The sequence below is a fragment of the Colletotrichum paranaense genome (assembly GCF_030867605.1).
Source record: "Colletotrichum paranaense strain IMI 384185 chromosome Unknown Scaffold_1.1, whole genome shotgun sequence".
NCBI classification, from domain to species: domain Eukaryota; kingdom Fungi; phylum Ascomycota; class Sordariomycetes; order Glomerellales; family Glomerellaceae; genus Colletotrichum; species Colletotrichum paranaense.
In genome coordinates, this window is record NW_026848959.1 from 902,607 (window position 1) to 924,925 (window position 22,319).

General features: G+C 51.7%; 9 protein-coding genes across 9 annotated transcripts; 5 read left to right on the forward strand and 4 right to left on the reverse strand.

Annotated features, from left to right (window-relative positions):
• Positions 1–452: 452 nt before the first annotated feature.
• On the reverse strand, positions 453–2,278 carry CPAR01_00313 (cytochrome P450; the record flags this gene model as incomplete). The annotated part of the gene is made up of 5 exons (XM_060484605.1): positions 453–618; positions 678–1,352; positions 1,418–1,774; positions 1,842–1,962; positions 2,020–2,278. The coding sequence occupies 5 exons, from the start codon at positions 2,276–2,278 to the stop codon at positions 453–455; spliced, it is 1,578 nt and encodes a 525-aa protein (XP_060355462.1).
• Positions 2,279–3,582: 1,304 nt separating this feature from the next.
• On the reverse strand, positions 3,583–3,874 carry CPAR01_00314 (uncharacterized protein; the record flags this gene model as incomplete). Its single annotated transcript, XM_060484606.1, has 2 exons — positions 3,583–3,657; positions 3,719–3,874. The coding sequence occupies 2 exons, from the start codon at positions 3,872–3,874 to the stop codon at positions 3,583–3,585; spliced, it is 231 nt and encodes a 76-aa protein (XP_060355463.1).
• Positions 3,875–5,259: 1,385 nt separating this feature from the next.
• Positions 5,260–7,383, reverse strand: CPAR01_00315 (fungal specific transcription factor; the record flags this gene model as incomplete). The annotated part of the gene is made up of 2 exons (XM_060484607.1): positions 5,260–6,786; positions 6,838–7,383. 2 exons carry the CDS (start codon positions 7,381–7,383, stop codon positions 5,260–5,262), a joined length of 2,073 nt encoding a protein of 690 aa, XP_060355464.1.
• Positions 7,384–7,829: 446 nt separating this feature from the next.
• Positions 7,830–9,359, forward strand: CPAR01_00316 (uncharacterized protein; the record flags this gene model as incomplete). Its single annotated transcript, XM_060484608.1, has 3 exons — positions 7,830–8,063; positions 8,113–9,175; positions 9,235–9,359. The coding sequence occupies 3 exons, from the start codon at positions 7,830–7,832 to the stop codon at positions 9,357–9,359; spliced, it is 1,422 nt and encodes a 473-aa protein (XP_060355465.1).
• A 1,687-nt stretch (positions 9,360–11,046) lies between these two features.
• Positions 11,047–11,281, forward strand: CPAR01_00317 (uncharacterized protein; the record flags this gene model as incomplete). The annotated part of the gene is made up of 2 exons (XM_060484609.1): positions 11,047–11,106; positions 11,174–11,281. 2 exons carry the CDS (start codon positions 11,047–11,049, stop codon positions 11,279–11,281), a joined length of 168 nt encoding a protein of 55 aa, XP_060355466.1.
• Positions 11,282–12,314: 1,033 nt separating this feature from the next.
• On the reverse strand, positions 12,315–14,118 carry CPAR01_00318 (MFS hexose transporter; the record flags this gene model as incomplete). Its single annotated transcript, XM_060484610.1, has 4 exons — positions 12,315–12,945; positions 13,006–13,454; positions 13,524–13,758; positions 13,805–14,118. The coding sequence occupies 4 exons, from the start codon at positions 14,116–14,118 to the stop codon at positions 12,315–12,317; spliced, it is 1,629 nt and encodes a 542-aa protein (XP_060355467.1).
• A 1,996-nt stretch (positions 14,119–16,114) lies between these two features.
• CPAR01_00319 (cellulose-binding protein) lies at positions 16,115–17,693 on the forward strand (the record flags this gene model as incomplete). Its single annotated transcript, XM_060484611.1, has 2 exons — positions 16,115–16,423; positions 16,488–17,693. 2 exons carry the CDS (start codon positions 16,115–16,117, stop codon positions 17,691–17,693), a joined length of 1,515 nt encoding a protein of 504 aa, XP_060355468.1.
• An 837-nt stretch (positions 17,694–18,530) lies between these two features.
• On the forward strand, positions 18,531–20,367 carry CPAR01_00320 (dimethylaniline monooxygenase 2; the record flags this gene model as incomplete). The annotated part of the gene is made up of 5 exons (XM_060484612.1): positions 18,531–18,573; positions 18,638–18,769; positions 18,828–18,887; positions 18,949–19,237; positions 19,293–20,367. The coding sequence occupies 5 exons, from the start codon at positions 18,531–18,533 to the stop codon at positions 20,365–20,367; spliced, it is 1,599 nt and encodes a 532-aa protein (XP_060355469.1).
• A 707-nt stretch (positions 20,368–21,074) lies between these two features.
• Positions 21,075–22,223, forward strand: CPAR01_00321 (aryl-alcohol dehydrogenase AAD14; the record flags this gene model as incomplete). The annotated part of the gene is made up of 1 exon (XM_060484613.1): positions 21,075–22,223. One exon carries the CDS (start codon positions 21,075–21,077, stop codon positions 22,221–22,223), a length of 1,149 nt encoding a protein of 382 aa, XP_060355470.1.
• Positions 22,224–22,319: the final 96 nt, after the last annotated feature.

Genomic DNA, 22,319 nt, shown 5'->3' on the forward strand with positions numbered 1-22,319 from the left:
CTCTGCCACGATCGTTTTTGGGGGTTGAAACATGTCGATCACTACGACGTCGAAGGGGGCCACAATTGGGATCTTCGCCGGCCACAGTAAGTATTCTACGATGGAATTGTGGGAGCCGTTGTTGGACGGTCATCTCGTACGAGGATAAGACGAGCCGTTCTGCCGCTTTCGGGTTCCAAGATGTGATATGCCCAGTTCTGATCTGACCGGTCAACGCCCCCCGGTTGTGAAAAGCTCGAAAGAAAGAGACAACCAACCCGAGCCGTACCGAATAGGTTTATTCGTTCATCCTGGGGCACACATGCACGGGGGTTTCTATGCGTAGCGAGACGAGGGCATCCACTCTGGTATGCATGTTTTTGGAATAGTTGAGATTAAGAAATAAACTAAGACGGCCGCGAACGCGGCACTTGTGATAATTAAGTCTAACCATGGGAAACAATCTAAGACTGTTAGACTATCGTCACCCGCACGCCATTCGACCCCGGCTTAGTCACGGGAATGAACATGTCGTGATCGTAAGCAACGTCCTCGTCCGTCGTCTCATACAGACGCATCTTGGGTAGAACACGCAGAGCAAGCGCCGTCAAGCACAAGTTGAGCTCACACAAGGCAAGGCTGTTCAAAAACAAGTCAGCAAACACGGTTCCCACCAAGTCAAGAAGATTTCAACTCACTTCATGCCTAAGCAAGATCTGCTGCCCTTGGAAAAGGCAAGCATACCCTTCTCAACATCCTTTCGGCGTTGGTTGTTCTCGTCCAGCCAGCGCTCGGGAATAAACTGATACGAGTCGGGGAACACAGTCTCGTCATGGTGCGTGATCACAGCAGACATGCCAACAGCGTAGCCAGCAGGAATGACATACTCGACAGGCTTCTTGTTGAACTCGCCGCGGTAGACCAGGTTCTCCTCAGTAGGCACACGAGCAGTACGCGCAGAGACACCGTACGAAAGGCGAAGGCCCTCCTGGAGGACAGCACCCAGATAAGGCAGGTTCTCGAGACTCGTCCAGCCGGGGAGGTGCTTGGGGTCGTCGACGACGGCCTTCAGCTCGTCCTGGAGCTTCTTGAGCAGATGGGGCTTGGTGAGGAGGTGGTACGTGATGACGCCCAGGGCCCAGCTGGTGGTCTCGGTTCCCGCGCCCACGACGGCGGCCGCCTCGTCGGCTAGGCGCTGTGGGTTCTTCTCGAGCAGCTCCAGGTCTGACTCCAGGAGGGACCCGAAGACTGTGGGGCGCTCGTGCCGGATGCCGGCGTCGAGCTCGGCTTTGGTGTGCTTCACCTTGTTGGGAATATCAATCTTGAGCGTGCGGATGAGCAGGGCAATGTCGGCAGGTAAGTAATCCACAAGCCTTTTGAGAGTTAGCATTTTCCATTGCGTCCCGGAATTGTAGATGGGCTCAAGAAGCAAACATACCACTCTCCAAGAACGGCAAAGGACTTGGTCCAGGGAAAGAAACGGAAGACAAAGACAGGTCTCAGGATGGAGGCAGTCGGCTCCCGAAAGTTGGGGTACCAGCCGTCTTGTCTGAGGAAACCGAAGCTCTCACCGAAGCAATATCCGGAGATAGCGTCAGAGGTGAAGCAGCTGTAAGCCATTGTCACGTCGAAAGCCTCCCGCTGAGAAAGCAGCTTGTCGCAAAGCTTCTGGACCAGATCGTGAACGTCGCCTTCGAGGCGCGCAATATTCCCGCGAGAGAAGAACTTGGCCAGGGGGATGCGACGAACGCGATGCGAATCATGGTTCACGGTTCCGAAGCCAGACTCGCCCAAGCTAGAGAACAAATATTTGATAAGCACTACTGCTCTTAGGCGTTCTCATCTACGTATGAAGTACTCACGCAGAACCGTTAATCTGGTGGACAGGCTTGTCGCGCTTGCGACCACTGACGGCGTAGATATCATCTGAAAAGTTGACGTCGTTGCAGTGTACTTCGTGGGGGCTGATGCGGACGATGGGGCCTTTGCGACAACGTTAGATTTCGTCTTGAGTTTCCCGAAGAGTGCAGCTAGACTTACCATACTGCTCGTGCATGCGGCTAATCTCCCTGGTGTAGCGACCGAAAAGAATGACATCGTAGTAAAATTCGGGGATGTATGTGGCTGCAGACAGTTTAGGTCCGGGAATGTGGCTCAAAGGATGCAAAGGCGAGATGTTGTAGAGCGCCTTTGCAACCTGGTACAGCAGCCATAGGCCGGCAAGACCGAGCACGGTACGGGCCGAGAGGTACGACGAGGAGACGTCGAGGGGCGACGACGTAGTCTCGATGGTTGACATTGTGTTATTCCTGATTCGCCAGGGAACGGGAACTTGGGAAGGATGAGAAGGAAGCTTTCAATCACGGAATCCAGAGAGCAGAGGAGAAAGGCATTCTTCTTCGTCTCTTCTCTCGCATCTCCCAAGACTTGCGCCACGGTAGAATGTGTGGAGAGTCCGGGGTGGGATGAAGATAGTCAAAGGGGCGGTCCACACGTTCTGCATTTGACCTACACCCGAAAAAGCCAGAGCACCGAAGTTTACAACGTTGGAGACATGGGTGGGTGGCGTGAGCGATCAACGGGACGCGCAGGCAAGAAAACCCCGAAGAACGGCAGATGTCTCTTAGTTGTAGGTGTAGGTTCCTCATACGTGAAGGGTAAGGCGAATTGGGCTCGGAAAACTGATCATGGGCGTTCTAGGCAATCCGAATGGATGGTCTGACATTCGCACGGCAGCAATCCATTGTCTGTTCGCGCTGCAACGACACACGCAATCCCTGAATTAGGGTGCAACGGCTTTTTTCGGTGGCTCAAACTTGAACCAAAGTTGCCTAACTCGGAGATGTCAAACGGCCCGCTAAGGGGGGAGGGGGAGCTGGCTACATGGAGATTTTCTTTTCTGGTCCCGGCCAGTTGGTTGGTTGAAGAATGAGGATCCCTGAAGATTGCGGCCATGGGAAACCCTCCTTTTCTATCCCCTTGTTCAAGTTGTGGGACCCCGGACTTCTTTCGGCCATATGAAAGCCCCTAATTACGTTGCAGCCAGCGTCATTCGGTACACGTGTAGATTGGCGCGGGGAGTCGTATTCAGTGCCCGCTCAGTCTCTGGAAAGGGAATGGAAATCATGAGTGATGGAGCCTCTGGGCAGGCCGGAGTTTCGGACAACGCACCGAGTGAGTTGAGCCGACAATCATGCTCGATCGGCCTGCGGGGCCGAGTATCCACCCCGGAGCACTGCCGTACCTGGCGCCGGCTGCCTGCCAAAATTCCGTTGAACACCGTGCTTACCACTCCGGTGGTGCCACAGTTCGGTATTTGAGGCGCAATATGAATTATCTGGCAATTTTGAGCAATCATACTTAGAGGCAACTAAATGGAAGGCTTTTTAATGGTGGAAGTGAGTTCTTTTCCACTTGTGGATGGTTTTCTGTTCAGAAGAGGATCTTCGATTTCTGTGAAGGCCACTAAAGATTTCTTGGAGTCCAAAAAAGAACATGTAACTACCTCACTGAATGCTTCACTCCGCAAATATTGATAAGGGCACCCTGCACCGGACTGCTCTTGATAATGATGATGATGATGATTGAAGTATGCTCGCGACCTTAACAGTATTTGGTGTCACCAGGAGGAGCGCACTTGCAGGCCGGTCCATCAGCTGCTTGCCAAGGAACGCAGCACTATGGAGTCAATGATTAGCATCAATCCATAGCCTTTTTCAGGTGTTAATGATGAACGTACCCAGCTACCGGCGCATTCGCCAGCGCCACCGCAGTTGGCCTTCCAGCAGTTGATTTGCCTGACGAAGATGGCAGAGGCCGCCTCGCCGACCGGATTCGCCAAGGCGAGGGGAGCCGATACGAGGAGGATGAGGTTTGCGAGAGTGATGGGCTGCATGTTGGGCGAAGTGGTGCGTGAGAGTGAGGCTTGGTGGCGAACTGTGGCTAATGATGGTAATGCAATGACGAGGAGAAAAAGAAGTAGAGTTGTAGAGGACATTGTCGATATCTTATACTTGTAGGGCAGAATGTGAATTCCTCGATTGACTCAAGATGCCAGTTGGAATACAGGGCTAGCAGATGATCACATTGCTGTGTTAGTCAGAATTCTGGTGATGTCGTTTGGCACCAGCCATTGTTAGAAAGATTTGGAATCAGTTCCTGATACCATGAGCCCCAGTATTTCGTTTTAAGAAGCTTTACAAGCCGCCGAGAACTCCGCATTACAAAGACGGTCATGGCTTGGCGGATTATAGGTTGCAAGTGTAGCATTTTGGTGCATTCTGGCCTCTACTGAGGATGTATAGGGTGAGGATTTAGCATCAAAGGATTCCGCCAAGTCCGTCACTTCGGGTAGGCCCCAACTGACAATAAAGGTAATGTATGGGTATCTGCTCATCGATGCGAAGCATACCTGGAAGGGAATCTGGGCGTGAGGTTCAAGCACAAAGCACTGTGCTACTGGCTGAGGCATGGAGGTGGTGAAGTAAAGGTACCAGGCGTTCTCTACCTAATGAGTAGATAGCCGAACTCTTCCTAGATACGAAGATTGACACGCCTTTAGGCTGTATCTATCTAGAATCCCCGGCTTATTGAGCTCAAATTTCGGAATCCATCAAGTCTTCGAAGCTTGAGGAGAATGACGGGCTGTAGTGATGCAAAGCTATGACTCGCGTGTATATCTAAAAAGGCCTCCTGGATTTCACTATCACGGCGGAATCCACTTCCTGAATCAGCTAGTATTACCGCTCAACAAAGCACAGATCTATGTTGTGTGGCGAGTTTAATCTGCCAAGGTAGTCGTATTGAAGCAAGGTGATCTTTGGCATCCCGTTGAGACCAATCGACTACCTCACCGAGAAGGCTTGCTACTCTCTGAGAATCTCAGTCAATGATGCCATTGGATTTGGACTTCATAGGCATCGGGCTCGCAAGGTAGGCGGAGGATGGCATGCATGCATTCTAGAGACTCAGCAAGCTCGTCCAGTGGTCGCAATCACGGCTCAGAATCATGATAATGACATTGATGCTGGCGATACCATGGAAAAAATGACAGCTGCACAGGGCATATAGACCCGCGGAAGCATTCTTAACTCGGTCCAAGTATAAATGGGAACATCCCTAAGACAGGACTTTCTGGCGGGAACATTGGTTTGAGCTAGACTTGGTAGGTAATCTGAAAACTCAATGCCACAGCGAGTATCTAGTCGCCTGAATATATACAGGCTAATTGAGTGCAGCACCTTACATATGTGCAGTTACGCGGACTCTCGAATCCCATCTTCATTCCATTATCGACATTGGTGTCGTGTCTTCGGGAACAGGGCCAGGGATATCCGGCCGATTACGGAAAATGGCGAAGCACACCTCGGCGATGTCCTTGGCCATAGCCGGACTAGCCGCATCGATCTCCGCTCCGCTGTGTCCCATCCTCACAAGCTTGGCTTTCGCCGATACCATGTTGGCGATGATGAAAGCCTTCCCTACAAAGTCTTGCGTCGCGAGCCTCCTTTCGGCAATGAGGGCGTAGCGGTCGACAATATCTATGATTCGGTCTCGAAGCTCGGCGATTAACGTCCAGGGCTTGTTGTCAGTGATGGACACTTCTAGCTGAAAACAGAGGAACAACACGGCTTGTAGGGCCACTGTACGAAACAGAGACCCGGAGGTCCTCATCATGTTCACCAGTCCACCCACGTCATATGCTTTGGCCAGTTTATTGGGAGGATCAATGGTCTCGAGGATGGAGATGGCGGTGCTGACGCACAAGGTGTGCGAGAACGCCAACGTGGAGCTTCGTTGAATGCCAAATGGTAAGTGAAGAGCAAGTAATGACCTCTGACAAAGAATGGCTGAGAAACATAGAGCAAAATTTCCCCGGTCAGGAGAGCTGTCTGCTAGCAGCGGATGTGCTGCAGCTTCAAATGTCTCCTGCAACTTTGAAGCCTCGTCGTATTTCGTGGAGCATCTGATGTCATTGAGGAAGTTGGCGATACGCATACGCGTTCTCAGAGTCAAAATCAAGTAGCCCACAGGTGACGAGTCACCCTGGTGAGCTCCAGCGACACTGCCACCTGATCTTGGAGGTGTTGGTAGCGACATATCCCAGTCGTCAGGCCCTATCGTTGTCAAAACTCCCTCATTCATTGAGCTTTGTAAATCTAGCTCCAGGATCGTGTACCAGAGATTTTGTTGAGTCTCTAGCTCGTCCTTTGTAAGGCGATCTCCTGTGACTGAGGGATCGCGATGCAGGCCTGCCACCATGGCGTTCCGCGTCAGCATACCCGATGAGGACCAAGTAGCGGTAGAATCCAGGCTGTAGACCTGCCTCATGATGTCAATCAAGCAGCATGCTTGGAGAGTGCTGACATCGCAAGGGTTCGAACGAAGGGCGACGCCCTGCCACGCTAGGATGAGATGCCACCACCCCTCAATCTTGGTGTCCGGCAATCGGCCGCTGTTGATGTCTAGAGTACCATTTCCAATGGCTATGACCAGCAAGATTTGTATGCAGTCGGAAATTGGCACGCTCTCAGGCTTTTCCCAAAATCTCAAGACCTGGTCTTGGAAAATTGGCTTTTGTAAGAGCGCAAAGACGGAGCCAAAAGTGTCGAAATATCGCTGGACTAGAAACTCCGTTGTGCTCCTTGGTGGAAACTCTTCAAACATGGATAGTTGGGGCCCCTGGGTCTCTCCGAGAAAGAGGGTTCGGCGCTGGTACAACGAAGTCTTGAGCTCATTGAAAGTTGTAAACTGGCCGCCAGGTAAAGAGAACCCGGCTCGGCCCATGAGAGCCATGATATGCTGGAACTATAGTAATTGTTAATGGAGAAAAAACGATGGCGTTGAGTTTTGTCATACCTTTGGGAAAAGCCAGTGGTTGCTACTACGCCCGTACCACGTTCTTCTCGAATTGAGTTTGCTCGGCTTTACGGTCGGGGCCCCGGCGTTCTCGGACATACCCAGCGCGTCTGCGTTCCCATCAAGCAAGCCCTCTTGGGCCCCAGGAGTCGGTGAATCCGCGTCATCGTCTCTTACGCTTCTGTCTCGAGACTCGGAAGCTGAAGCGCTGCGATTCACAGCAGGCAATATGCTTTCGGGTCTTGCATCTACCTGATCGTCGGAGTGGCCCGGTGTATGCCTGACGTCGGGACCTCGTTCCCTATCCGTGGATGCTTGCTGCCGCTGCCGCTGCTCACGGGGCGATCGCTTCGGTGCGCTGCCGTGGACCGGTCTCACGTACGTGCATTTCAGCGGGGGATTGTTCTTTGAGCACCGGTCGCAGGGCCGCTGCTTATTGCATTTCAGTTTTCGGCGATGACATTCGAGACAGACGAGCATCGGCCGCTCCCGTCGGCGCCGGCGCGTGAGCACCGGCGTTTCTTCCATTTGTTGGGCGTCGGACATAGTAGTCGAGTGTTTGTCCCGGGTGAAGTGGGTACAATAACTAGCATCCACAGTCGGCAGATGGCTGCAGATGGAATATGAACGTTTGGCAGTGAAGAGCAAGATGTTGTCGTTTGGGATCGCCGGAGATTTGAGGTTGACTGAGTTCAGTCTCTCTCTTCGATCACCGACGGTATTTGAACTGATCCCCACCCGTAAAGCCGAGCACTCGACTTTGGTTTGCCTTACTAACCGGACTTAAAGGTGGGGAAGGTCGACAAAGCGTGTGTTACACGCAGCTATCATCGAACTCTGCAGATATACCCCCAGTACTTTTAGATACGAATCGACTGAAAGAGAGATACTAGGTCTGTTCTGAATTCTTATAAAGTCTTCAGCATGGTAGCGGAGGTTGTAGCCCGGCTGTTCGCGTTCTTGAGCCCAATGACTGACATCTCTATTACACTATGGGGGTACAGGATGACCTCCCCAACGTCGTCGACTGGACTGATGAATACGATTTTGGCAATCCTCGGAACTTCTCCCCAGGTAAGAAGTGGGGAACAACAGTTCACTATGGTCTTGTTACCTTCATTGTCACTTTTGCCAGTTCAATTTTCAGTACTGCAACTGAAGTGACGAGCGAGTCATTCGGGGTGTCAAAAGATGTCATGCATTTAGCAACAGCACTCAATGTTTTGGTAAGTAGAGTTATGCTATGGCAGATTCGATACGACTGACAGTGGATAGGGGTTTGCATTTGGACCCCTGGTTTTTGGACCGCTCTCCGAGTTGTACGGTCGCAAGACTCCCCTGCTACTGGGACTCCTCGTCTTCTGCGTTTTCAACATACCAGTTGCAGTCGCAACAAACGTCGAGACGATATTGGTATGCAGGTTCGTTATCGGTTTCGGAGGCGCGGCTCCTTTAGCCATCGTCGGCGGCGCACTCGTTGACCTCTTCCTTCCCATTGAAAGAGGCATCGCGGTCTGCATTTTTGCTGGCGCAACGTTCATGGGCTCCATTTTCGGGCCAATAGTCGGTGGCTTTGTCACCGAATCCTATTTGGGATGGCGATGGACGGCTTGGTTAACACTCATTCCCGGTGCTGTGCTGTGGGCGATTCTCTTGCTGTTCATCCCGGAGACATACGGCCCAGTCATACTCAAAAGAAGAGCTTGGGAGCTCCGTTTCGCAACTGGCAATTGGGCACTCCATGCTGCCGTCGAGGAGCATCGGTTGGAATTGAGCGACATCGCACAGAAGTATCTCGTCAGACCTATCGCCATGCTCTGCCGCGAGCCCATCTTGGCCCTCGTGACAGTCTATATGTCGCTCATTTACGGTATTTTATACCTCTTCTTCGAGGCTTACCCGTTCTCTTTTTCCGCCAAACGCGGTTGGAGTCTAGGCGTAGGAGCCCTTCCGTTCCTTAGCCTTGGGTTCGGTATTGTTCTTGGAGGAGCGGTCGTGTTACTACACCTCAAACTCCGGTACGCAAAGATATACAAAGCGGATGGGAAGGTGCCGCCAGAAGAACGCCTCATTCCAATGATTTTCGGTGCTGTTTCACTTCCAATAGGCATGTTGTGGTTCGCCTGGACAAGCGATCCAGACATTCATTGGGCCCCCCAAATCCTTGCAGGCGTTCCCACTGGGATAGGAATCATGACCATCTTCATACAAGGGTTGGTGTACATAATCGACACATATGCTCAACTCTCGAACAGCGCCATTGCGGCCAACGTGTTTCTGAGAAGCTGGGTTGGTGCTGGTTTTACTATGTTCGCGACCAGCATGTACAGCAAATTGGGTAAGCTTGATCTTCTTTCTACTTGAAAAAGCTATGCCATTTGCTCACTAAAATGTTAGGCGTTGCGTGGGCATCATCGCTACTTGGTTTCATCTGCGTTTCTTTGATACCAGTCCCAGTTTTGTTTCTCAAGTATGGTAAAGTCATCAGGAAGAGAAGTCGGTATGCTCCGTTTACAGACTAAAGCATTCGTAAGCCACTGATAGAACAATGAGGTTGAGATAAAGGAAGTCTATCAACACATATAAGTGATGAAGCTCTGTGCGAACAGTGCCGTGTCCTGCGGAGTTAAGTGCCCCCGGATTCAGTCGAAGCCCTGTATATAACATACCGGTAGATTCAAAAAGGCTTATAGAGGATGAGCTCATAGGCCGACTCATGACTAGTTAAGAGGTGAACGTAGGTTCCTGGCTTAAAGTTCTTTTCGTTCCCGCGCGGAGGGGCTCTGCGGCGGGGTTCCTTACTTGGGGAGTTGTCAGCAGCACGTAATACAACGATTGCGCGTAATCTTAAACACGCCTAGACCCTTGAGTCAACCGATTTGAATACATGATGCTCTTGAATTCTGTCTAGTCGGATGACACTTCCTACCATAGGTTGACGGCTCCTTCCATGCCACTTGGTGATTCATTTACGTTGCGTGAAACTGCCTCACGAAGAAGATGTCTACATGTACAGAACTTTGACCATATGCACTCACTTAGACACAGAATTTGTATTCTTTCAGCTATTCAGATCTATGTCAGTTGCTTGAACTATAGAGTCATAGGTGAAATTGCTACATTGTGCTGATCAGTGTCTGGTGACCCCTTGCTTGGCCCTTGTCTTAAGTAATGCCACACAGAATCAGAAGATCAAGTCGGGTATATTTGACAACTTGAGATGGACAGCTTTTCACATAATTAATACTACGTATCGAGTAAATTTCCATGCTCATGCTGACAGTCCCTAGAGGAGGGTTTGCGGTGAGATATGAGACGCGGGTACACAACAAAAGTGCGAGGATTCGCAAATTACAGATACATCGACCGCTTAGACCACATCTCCGGTAGCAAGACTTACGGCTTTTCTTCCTCATTGCGGTCATTCACAGTCTCGCAGGCACCTTTGAGACCGAGTCCGATAGAACAAGGATTGACTTCAGCGGCGGACCCGGTGTATTCTTCGGTCTCGGATAAGAGGACGCGAAGCGTGGAATCCGTGGGGCTTCCGGCCCACTTCCCATGGACGTTAGTCATGGCATTGACAACGATACCATAGCAACCAGTCTTCGTCGATTACACAGTAAGGGTTATGAGTATAGGCGTTGAGCACGCAATTATTTCAAGCCAAGTTGCAATCTGAGAGCCAGTATATAAACTATGAGAACTCACGGGGGTTTCCACGATCTGGATCAGCCCAAAATCGGCCAACGCTACATTTCCTCAGTCCTGGTGTTGGTCAAGCGGCACCATAGCGCATATCCGTCATTACGGAGCAACCCGGCCCAACCTTGGCCAAGAACTCTTCGTATATTAGAGTTATCTTGTGGGACCCTATCGCGGGCTTTTGAATACGGTGTAGGGGTTGCAGTCCAAAGGATTTAATGTATTTTGGGTTCCCGCCTGACTCGGGCTTCATTGTAGAAATGATACGATCGGACTCTCATGTGTTCTCCGCAACTCGCAGAAGATACCTAAGAAAGCCGAACATAGACTTCCAACCCCGGCGTACAAGTCATCATCTCAGCCTGTACATAAAAGACTTAACTTCCCGTGACGAAGCCTATCTCTTTTGGATCACTCACAACGAACATTAGCTCCTTCAACTCAATTGCAAAGCCAAAACCTCTCTCCAAGACTTAATTTAGTCCAACCTACGCAACTCTCAAGATGCAGTTCTCCAGCCTTTTCGTCGCCGCTGTCGCTCTGGTCCTTCCGGCCGCTGTTAGCGTAAGTCGATTTCTCTGTGCTCAAATTTAACTCATGCCCTATTTCACTTACTAATGCTTTACTTCAGGCTGGCTACTGCCAAGGCACTACCTGCATTGACAGCATTCAGAACTTCGAGTGCCCCAAGCAGTGCCCCAAGGACGGCACCTGCGCGCTCAACGTCGCTTGCTTCTAAGGAATGGGTCAATCGTGGAAAGGCAGCATTCCAAAATATTGAGAGCTTGTAGAATATCCTCGGCGAGGAAAAGTCACTTTTACACCCATCATGAAATTACAAATATCTATATGTTCTGCTTCAAGTCACGCAGTGAAGTGTATGCTTGCTTGGCTGTACCTCAATGTCTAGTCGTACCTTATTCGATATGCACATAAACGGCGCTGTGTCTTTGGTTACTTACTTGTGTAGTGCAAATCGTTATTTTCGGCAAGGTTTAGTCATATTTCCCAGGCTGATTTCTAATCATATGGTTTGAGATGTTGACGGTCTAGCCGCTGCTATCCGTGTCTCGCACAGCGTGGGTTTTCTGTCTCCACTGAAGGGTCAATTCAGCAACATCCCTAACGATGGGGGCCGGCCAGGAATCAAGCCCGGAAATAATATCTCAATCAACTTAAAGTTTTCGCTTTCTATGCTGAACGAAGGAAAACGTTCTATACGCCGCTGGGCTTCTATGGACAGTTGACTACCAACAGAGAGACAAGCAGCTGTTCTTGTGCTTCCTTTTCGTTCCTGCAAAACACGTATCCGCGGTTTGTATTATGTTTCGTAGTGCAATAGATATTAGTTTCTGTAACTTTTGCGAGACTAAGATAGCAGCAGAGGATGGCATTTTCCCGAAGATTCCTGTCGCCTTCGAATATCTTCTTCGTTCAAAAGGTGAAGCCAGGCTCTAGATTCTCATAGATATCTTCAGGGCTTCGCTCAGCAAGACCCCGTATCGATATAACTTATCAGTCCTGCACGCACTCTCCAAAAACTCAACCAAGTGATAAGTAATGAGCAAGTACTATTAGTAATGGAACTGAGGGTAAGTAGGCTTAGATAGTCATTCACAATAGTCGCACACATCCTCAATCTTTTAGGAATCTCCTGCTCACAGATGTCTGACCGAAGTGCTTGACACAATATGGCAGTTGTATCGATATGATCTAACGCTAAATCAAGGGTATCTTGTGGCCAATGGCCGACTACTATCCTCCCATACCTTTTAGAAGTTATTCTCCTTCTCCATAGCCGTCTTAACAGCCTCTCCTCGTACAGTAACCTCGGTAGTGTAGTCCTTAAACTTGCGAGCCGGGATCTTCTTCATAAACATCTCATCCAACTCCTCGTACGTTCTTCCCGCTGTCTCGGGCAAGTTGTACCACAAGTGCACCAACGAAATGACAGCCAAGCCGCCAAAGATGAACGCCAACTTGGCGCCAAGGTTCAGCTGGTCAGGGTTGAACAGGTACGGCAGGACAAAGTTCCACATGGTCGTGAGCGCGTTCTGCAAAGCAAGACCGAGGGCGATGGTCTTGATGCGAAGTCTCGAAGTTGAGACCTCGGCGAGGATCGTGTACGCGGTCGCGCCGATCGTGACGTTGTACCACCAGCAGTACATCATCAAAAGTGCGACAGTGCCCCTGTTGAAGGAGAGTGTTCCGGGAAGGGCTAGACCACCGGTGATGAGGAGGATCACAGTCAAGAATGCGAGCCCGTACACGGTCAAAGGGCGGCGTCCAACCTTGTCAACCAAGTACCATGACATGACGTTTCCAATGAGAGAACAGATTTGCTGGACGATTTGGAGCTTGAAGCTGTCGGCGGTGCTATAACCAGCCAGCTGCATGTAATACCTGGAAACTGTCAGTCAAAGTACAAAGGTTGGAAGCTGGGGGTAGTGATGGTAGACTAACGTGAAGTAAGAGGCAGCAAAGGTGATTCCCGACAGGGACTGGATGCAAAGAGGCGAGATGCTGATAATGGTACGTCTCAAGTTCGACTTGCGGAAACACTCAAGGTAGCTGGCGCCTGCGGTTTCCTTGCTAACCTGTTCCAGTGTCTGGTGAATGACAGCCAGCCTGACACGGCCTTCATCCCCAGAATGTCCTAGCTTGCTCAGACTTTTGAGTGCCTGTTCATCCTTCTCCTTCATAGCTAGGTACCAAGGACTCTCGGGCATGAAGGGCAAAAAGATGGCGGCGATGGCAGCAAAGCCATACTGGGCACAGAAGACAGCACGGTACGCCCAACGGCTGTTCATAGTACCGGTCTCGTTGACGATGACTGCAACGACCAGGGGTCCGAGTGTGTATGATAGGGCTGAGAGGCAGGTGAAGAGACCACGGAGGGCGAGGGGAGTGATCTGATGAGGCTCAAATTAGTACCCAATCTGGTCATGTTACGCGCCGGAATATTGGCTTTGGAGTCTTACCTCTCCGATATATGTGACAGCCACGGTTGATAGTGCACCGATAGCAAAACCATTGATGAACTTGCCGCCGAAGAAGAGTTCATTTGTGGTTGCGACGAATTCGAGAGTGATACCGGTAATGGAGAATGCCAACGCGAGGCCAATGACCTTCTTTCGTCCAAAGATGTCTGCGAGAGGACCGCTACCTAACGCACCCACAACGGCTCTGTATGAAGTAAACATGGTTAGCACATGTCTAGATCGTGTAGTATGGTAAAGAACACGGCGCCGGCATTACTCACGAAGCGATGGGTGCGCCATTGAAAGCGGACTGCCATTTCGTATCCAAGACATAGGAACCTTCAAACTCGTGACCAAAGTCCTTTCGGAATTCTGGAATACTCAAGATGCTGCCGCCTGCCTGATTCTCAAACGCCAGAACCAGGACGCACCATACGGCGTAGATACACCAGAAGGACGCTTTCGGGTACTTCTTCAAAGACTCAAACTTCCCGAGCTCGTGCTCCTCTTGGTTTCCAAGGTTGGCAAGTTGGGCCTGACCTTCGCCGGGGTGCTCGAGGTGGTCGGCATTGTCCTTCTTCTCAGCGTCGACCATCGTGACTGGCTTTCTTACGTGCGGTTAAAAGACGGACCTAAAACGAAATAACCCCAAAAGGAGAAAAGTCAAATGACTAAGAATCGATTCGGATTCAGGCTAAAAGAGGCTGAAGTCTAAGGTAGTGCCAAGATGCAGGACAAGGCTGGAAATTGCAACCATCACGGGCTCTAGCGAGTCTTTATAAGGCAAAGCCGCAACACACACAATGGGTTGAGACTAGACTCGTAAGTACGAATGGGCGCACGAACCCGAATGGTCCCACGCCGACATCATGGAAACGACCACACCAGAAATCTGGAACCTCGGGGGAATGACACGACGGTGGATCCGGGGTGTTGCCAGCATCGTCTGGGGATACCTGCGGGGCCCCGACTCTATGTGGGAAGATGGAGACTGGTTGGAGACTGGCCGAGGCGAGTCAGGAGACCAAGACGCCGTCACGCCAATACCCACCGTTTGTCCGGTGTAGTGCCTGGGGTTTCCCCATCTAGGAGTGCTTGCCGGCGACGAACCCCACGCGAGGAATAGTCTTCATGGTTTCTGAAAATCAGGGGAAGAAGCGGAGATACTCTTATCCAGGAGGCGGCATCAGTCGTTGTCTTGAAGTGCGAATAGACTCATTTGTTATACGTAGTCTTGTATGCCTATGGTGAACTAATCCGAAGCGGCCAAATCTCGGGAGGCTCGATGACTGTATGTGGAAAGACACAGCAGTACTGAAACCGCCTGTAAACGCTATTGTTACTAGAGTTGAAAATGAAAACTGAATTATCTGTATCGTATCAACACATGTCTTCGTAGATGGGTGATGGCATCGCAGCAGTCTCAATAGTGAAATTCTCCGCCTGAGGAAAGTTCTCTTGTCTCGTGCCTTTCTCCCGAGACAGAACCCCGGCTATTCCCGGCACACGGCACCATTTAGCGGTGTTTTGGTGTGTCGAACGGTGGAGGCGCGTCGCTGGTGGTCGCCCGATTTTACCAAAGAAGTTTGGCACGCCGGCGAGCCGCTGCTGTTCGTGACCCCGACACTTAGAACGCTCTTAGAACGTACGGGGGTTGCTGTCCGACATTGTCCGATGTTGGTCCGCGTTGACATGACGCGGTCTGGAATCTCTAGACGAGAGGCATACGGTGGTTGACACTTCCTAATTTGATATCTCGGTGGTTGCCTTATTTCTATGTGGACTTGTTTCTAAGTTAAGCATTGATCGAATCTAAATGATGCTGGGAGGTGATCAAAAGTTGATCAAGCATGGCTCGGAATCCTTCCCGAAGACAATGGTCGGTTTTATTTCATTCTCTTCGAGCGTGGCAACGCAACTTTTTCTCTCTCCGCCGACCTTCGGTCAAGGCTTTCATGGTCACTACTCAATGCGCCTTTACAGCTCTCGCCATGATACCATTTCCAAGACTTTCACGTTCTGGTCTCCAAACATCTGGCAATGACGCAACCCCAGACCGCGGACTTGGTAAATTACCTTGGAGAATGGAGATGCCGTCCCCACCCGACTCGTTTGGGCGCTTGACAGCCCCCAAACCGGCCAAGCTCAAGCCCCAGAAGCTGGTCGGATTGCGGGGTTACCACCCTGTTGAATAATGAGGAGAGCCGGAAAGAGGCCGAGACGGTATTCAGCTGTATGGAGTACCACGCGATGTTCGGGTTAGGTTTTTAGCGAAGTGCAAGTGTATGTGTGTGTGTGTGTGTGTGTGAGAGAGAGAGAGAGAGAGTGTGTGTGTGTGTGTGTGAATGAGAAAAAGGTGATTCTGTCGACATTCCCAATAAGGAAATCTTAAGCACCGAGGCCATCGTGAGAGCATCGCGCTGGACAGCTTGTCAAAAGGGAGTGGGCAGCTTTCTTTCAAAGTGATCGTGCCAAATTCAACTTCAAACCCCTGGACCCGAAACCCTTGCATTGCGAGCTTGCGTCTCATTCTTGTTCCCTTGCACTCATCACGTCACGACCACAAACCAGTAACCTGCGATATCACCGCCATGGCGCAACTCAACAGACTGCAGACATTCCCAAACAAGCCGAGAGTGTTTGTCCTCACAGACATCTCAAACGAGCCCGACGACGCCGAGTCGCTCGTTCGTTACCTCCTCTACTCCAACCAATTCCAGACCGAGGGCCTCGTCGCCGTCTCATCAACATGGATGAAGAACAAAGTCTGCCCGCAAGACATTCACAAGATCCTCGACGCCTACGCCGGCGCCGTGGATAACCTCAACAAACATACGCATCCAGACTACCCTTATCCCTCAGCCGACAGCCTACGGGCGTTGGTCAAATCCGGACCACCGGTACGTAATTGAAGGATGACAGTTGTCGCTTAAAGATCAAATGTTCTAACATTCAATCCTACAGGTGTATGGGTTCGCCGGTGTAGGTGCAGACAAGCCATTGACCGACGGCGCCCAGCTACTCCTCGAGAGAATTGAAGCCCCCTCACAAGATCCCCTTTGGGTCCTCGTCTGGGGCGGCACCAACGTCCTGGCCCAAGTCCTCCTCACTATTCGCGACAAATACTCCCCCGAAGATGCAGCCAAGTTGCGCTCGAAGCTGAGCGTCTACACAATTTCCGACCAAGACGACACCTCAGCCTGGATCCGCACCCAGTTCCCCGACATTTTCTACATCTCCTCCATCCACGGTTGGAACCAATACGGACTTGCAGCGTGGACGGGTATCTCTGGAGACAAATACTACGGTTTCGACCAGGGTGGCCCAGACTTTTCCAAGGTCTCAAAGCAATGGATCAAGGAGAACATTCAGATCGGCCCGCTAGGCTCCGCGTACCCCGACTTCCTCTTCATCCCGGAGGGCGATACCCCGACTTTCCTCTACCTTATCCAAAATGGCCTTGGCGATCGAGAGCATCCAGACTACGGCTCATGGGGAGGTCGTTACGCGCTCACTGACGCCAGCGACGCCGGACAGCAGGGCAAGCATTACAGCGACATGTCCGACACGGTCGTCGGCGTCGACGGCAAGTCATACCGCTCCAACCAAGCCACCATCTGGAGATGGCGCGATACGTTCCAAAACGACTTCGCAGCGCGCATGCAGTGGTCGCTAAACCCCGACGTCGCTTCAACAAATCACCACCCCATCGTCGTAGTCAACGGTTCCCAGAGCCTCGAGCCGCTGTACTTCGAGGCTGAAGCCGATTCAACAATCGAGCTGGACGCCTCAGGGACGTACGATCCCGATGGAGATGCGTTGACGTTCAAGTGGTGGCAGTACCGCGAGCCGAGCGCTTCACAATGGCTGGTCCACTTTGAAGTCTCGGAACTTGGTATCGAGAAGCTGGATTCGGAGGGCAAGAAGATTAGGGTCACGGTGCCGGAGCCCGAGAAGTCTTGCATGGAGCTCATCAGTCGGCAACCGGTGGCCAAGGGCCAGGTGCTACATCTCATCTTGGAGGTTACGGATAGCGGAACACCCGCGCTGACGAGCTACCGTCGCGTTTTGATTCAGGCGACGAATAAAGATTTGAGAGGAGGCAAGCCTTTGAAGGAAGGGGAAGAGCTGTTAGCTATCGGTGATGCCATGAAGGATTATACTGGATGAGAATGCATAACGCTAGTCCTTCAATGAAAGTCAGTCTCAATTAACCCTCAGATACCGGGCCGGTGAGAGAAACCACGCGAGCCTTCAATGGGATTACGCTGCTGCTCAAGTTCTTGACAGATCAGGTAATGCCGCGCTTGTAGTGGTTTGTGTTGGTCACTCAGACGGCACGGCAACCCCACGGCTGTTCATGGCGCGTAGAACTTGTCATCAACATCATGATTCGATGCCGCGTTGAGCTTGTCGATTCTGTTTATTGAAGCGTGACAGCATGTCGCCTGAAACTGAAGAATAGGTAGACCAGGATGAGGGTATCTGATCTCATTCAATTCACGCCGGACTTACGTCTCAAGAGTCGGAAAGGTAGACTACTTTTATTCATTATCGAGTCCAGGTGACAATCGACAAAAGTTCTAGAAGGAGAGTGGATGATCATGGGTTTTCCCGTCTCATTGGCAGCTTGCTGAAGGATTGAGGCGAAGGAAGCCTTCTTACATTGGACGCATGTCGGAACCTGATTGGTGTCTTCGAGTTCTTGGGGAAGTTTTCTGGTTAGCGGAACTCTACAGTAGCAGGATTGCAGAGCAGGACGGTGATCAGAACTCCTGTCTATGTCTTTGGAGGTGGTGGCTTGGCTAGTGCTGACGGAAAATTCGACGCGCCGTCGTCATCTCATCCGTCTCAAATCTTATTATCAGCGACCTGCTTCACAAAGACCCCATCTCCTTCTCTCACCGTCGAAAGTATTGAAGTATATCGCGCTCTCACGGGCGTTCATCCCATCTCAACAATCTTGAGGGTCATCGTCTGGTCGGCTGCATCGGCTCCACGAACAAAATGGATAAAGACAATGCAACAACTGTAGCTGTGATCGGAGCAGGTACGTGGCGTGTAGACAATGGGACATGAGCCTGCTTATCTATTTTACTGATGCGATAATCAAGGGTCCACCGGCCTGTCGATGCTCAAGACTCTCCGGGAAGACGGATTCGATGCTACGTTGTTTGAAAGGCGAAGTCGAGTTGGCGGTCTTTGGTCCTATACCGACGACAAGAGCATGACCACTGCGCTACCCTGTGAGATCTCTCAAACGATCCTCAACGTTTCCGTTGCTGGATGTCCTAATCGTCCTAGCTACAAATGCCATCATCAGCAAATACACCTGCGGGTTCACGGATTTCCCGATGCCAGATAGTAAGTGCATGAGTGTCTTTTTCGAGACATGTCATTCTTCCGGTGGCTGACATCCTGAAAGAGTATGGGCCATTCTTGAGCCAAGGCGATTTCGAAGAGTACATGGAATCTTATGCCGAGAACTTTGGCCTGTACAAACACATTTTCTTCAACAGCACTGTGAAGCAGGTCGTTCGAAATGGCGATGGCACCAAATGGAAAGTCGAGATGGTCAGATCAGGCAGCCAGGAGGTGAAAGAGTTTGACAAAGTCGTCCTCTGCCATGGCTATCAGACGCAACCCAGGATGCCAATCTTTGAAGGTCAAGAGCTGTACCAAGGTCAACTCATTCATTCACAACAGTTTCGAAAGTATGTATCAGCATTCCGTCTCCTGTTCGCTCACTGCTCACCAATGCAACACCAGCCCGGAAAACTACAAGGGCCAAAAGGTTGTCCTCGTCGGTCTCAGCGCCACGATGAGCGACCTTCTCACCATCTTGGTCGACCAAGCCAGAGAGACCTTCGTGTCGCACCGGAACGGCGCAATGATCATAGGTCGCTGGCGCAACGGCCTCCCCACCGACCTTCTCATCAACCGCGCTCGACGACAGATGTCCTACTTTCTGCAGAGAAACTTCCCCAACCAGGTTAACAAGCTCGTCAAGCTCGCTACGGGCCTTTTGATGCGACAGCACGGCAAGATCGACCCCGCATGGCGGCTCCTCGAAAACGTCGCCCCGCTAAGCCTGCATCTCGCCGGATGCATGGACACGACCTTGGAGCTTCTGCGCGAGGGAAAGGTGTCGTCCCTATACGGCATCAAGAGGTTCCTCGGCGGCAAGAAAATTGAGTTCACGGATGGGACCGTTCTAGACGACGTCGACTCTGTTGTCTGCTGTACCGGCTACACTGCAGATTTCAGTCTCGTTCCCTTTGTGGAGACGAGCAAGCCCAAGGCGGACGCGGCCGGCCATCCGTACGGAGGCGAGTCCATCGCCAGGCTCTATATGAACCTCTTCCCGCCGGCGCATGCAGATAGCATAGCGATCCTTGCGTACTCGACGTACGGCAAGAATAATGGCTTCTCTTTCTCGGACGTCACCTCCATGGCGATAAGCAATATTTGGCGCGGCGTCAGCGCAGACATGATCCCCTCCAGACCGAAGATGGAGCGCGCCATTGATCGCCATCAAGAGTGGGTTGCCGGTCGTTGGCACCAGGAGAATAGATCTGAGCCTGGTGCTGTTAAACAGTGGGAGTTCCAGGGGTTCTTACATCAAGCTGCTGGCACTGGCATGGAGAACCTGGGCTGGGGATGGCGCGGTTGGGTGACGTGGTTCAAGGACCCTTATATGGTGTACCTTATCAACCATGGCGTCGAGACGGCGCATGCGTTCAGGTACTTTGAGACGGGGAAGAGGAAGACTTGGGACGGGGCCAGGGAGGCGATCATCCACATGAACAAGCTGGTGAAGCAGCTCAAGTCTGCTAAGAGGTGAAGCTGCAGATCGTGAGCAGGGGAATCTATGCGGCCATTGAGTTTGTTTTCTTCTCTTCTTATTTACATTTGTCATAAGGTAGCCACCTACAAGTCTCCCCATTGTTGTGTACCTATTGGCTGTGTCTTCACTTATGTATCCACGGCCGAGTGGTGACACCGGGTCCGGAGTTAGCCCCGCAAACTCCGGCCTGCCCCTCCGTAAACCCCAACGCGGGCCATGCCGATCGTGCCGGTCCCTCCTCAAAGCCGACCGGACGCTTTAGCAAAGATGACCACGGGCTTGGGCCAGATGCTGTATCACCGGTGTAACCTGTCGTTATGACCGGCAAAGATTGGTTACAGGCGGGTTTGGTGTGCATTTATTGACGCATGGAACGCGACGCACGACCATCCAATACGTCACAGACGCAACAGATCCCCGCATCAAAATGTCGGATCGAGAAGTCGTCTGTTACCGGCATGGAGCCATCGGTATGAGGTCTGCTAAATTCCGGCCATAATTCCGGACTGATATGTCAGCCGTCCTCGACTGCCGATGCCCCTCATATGGCAAAGTATAAAGCTACGACTTACAGGCCGTCTGTTGTGTTGGTCTTTTAGTTGCAGGACTTTTAGTCAATATCACCAGCCTCTCGTAAGGACTTGTCGGCAGCTCCTTGTTACACCTAATTAACACCGGTTAAATCCTGCTCAAACACAACCACAATGTCCAACTTCATGGCAGAAGCGCCCGAGCCTCCCACCGAGCTGGGCAGGCTCCGCGTCCTCTCGCCCAATGCAGGTATCCGCGTCTCCCCGCTTGCTCTCGGCGCCATGTCCATCGGTGAAGCCTGGGCAGAGGCAATGGGCGCCATGAACAAGGAGCAGTCGTACAAGCTCCTCGACGCCTTCGTCGAGTCCGGCGGCAACTTCATCGACACGGCAAACGGCTACCAGGACGAGCAGTCAGAAAAGTGGATTGGCGACTGGATGAAGGAGAGGGGCAACAGAGAGCAGATTGTGCTGGCCACAAAGTACACCTCGGATTACCAGAGCCACGCGCTGGGTAAGGGCCACACAGCCAACTTCACGGGCAACCACCGCCGCAGTCTCCACGTCAGCATCCGGGACTCGCTCAAGAAGTTGGGCACCGATTACATCGATATCCTGTACCTGCACTGGTGGGACTACACGACGTCCATCAAGGAGATCATGGACTCTCTCCACATCCTCGTCGAGCAGGGCAAGGTTCTCTACCTCGGCATCTCAGACACGCCCGCGTGGGTCGTCAGCGCCGCCAACACGTACGCAGTCGACCACGGCAAGACGCCATTTAGCGTGTACCAGGGCCGGTGGAGCGTGATGCACCGCGATTTTGAGCGCGACATCCTCCCCATGGCCCACACCTTCGGCATGGCCCTGTGCCCGTGGGACGTGTTGGGTTCCGGTAAGTTCCAATCGAAGAAGGCTCTGGAGGAGCGCAAAAAGGCAGGCGAGGGTCTGCGGTCCTTTGTCAGCACCGGCGAGCAGACGGAGATGGAGGTCAAGATGAGCGAGGCGTTGGAACAGGTGGCGGGTGAACACGGCACGGAGAGCGTGACGGCTATTGCCCTTGCCTACGTCCGCAGCAAGGCGCCAAATGTGATTCCCATCGTGGGCGGGCGCAAGGTCGAGCACTTGAAGGCCAATATTGATGCTCTCAAGATCAAGCTCACAGATGAGCAGATTGCGTTCTTGGAAAGCGTCAAGCCTTTCGATGTCGGCTTCCCTGGTAACTTCTTGGGCCCAGATCCTAACATTACTGGAAAGTCCTTCAGGCTGGCGCGCGCATCACAAATGTCGTTCCCCAATGCAGGCAGGCAGACGAGTATCTAAGCTAGCTAGATAGAAGCTAGATCAAAAGTGTACTGGAAGCCTTGTCTCATCAAACCAGATGACGAGAATCATTAAGTCGTATGAGTGCACCAATAC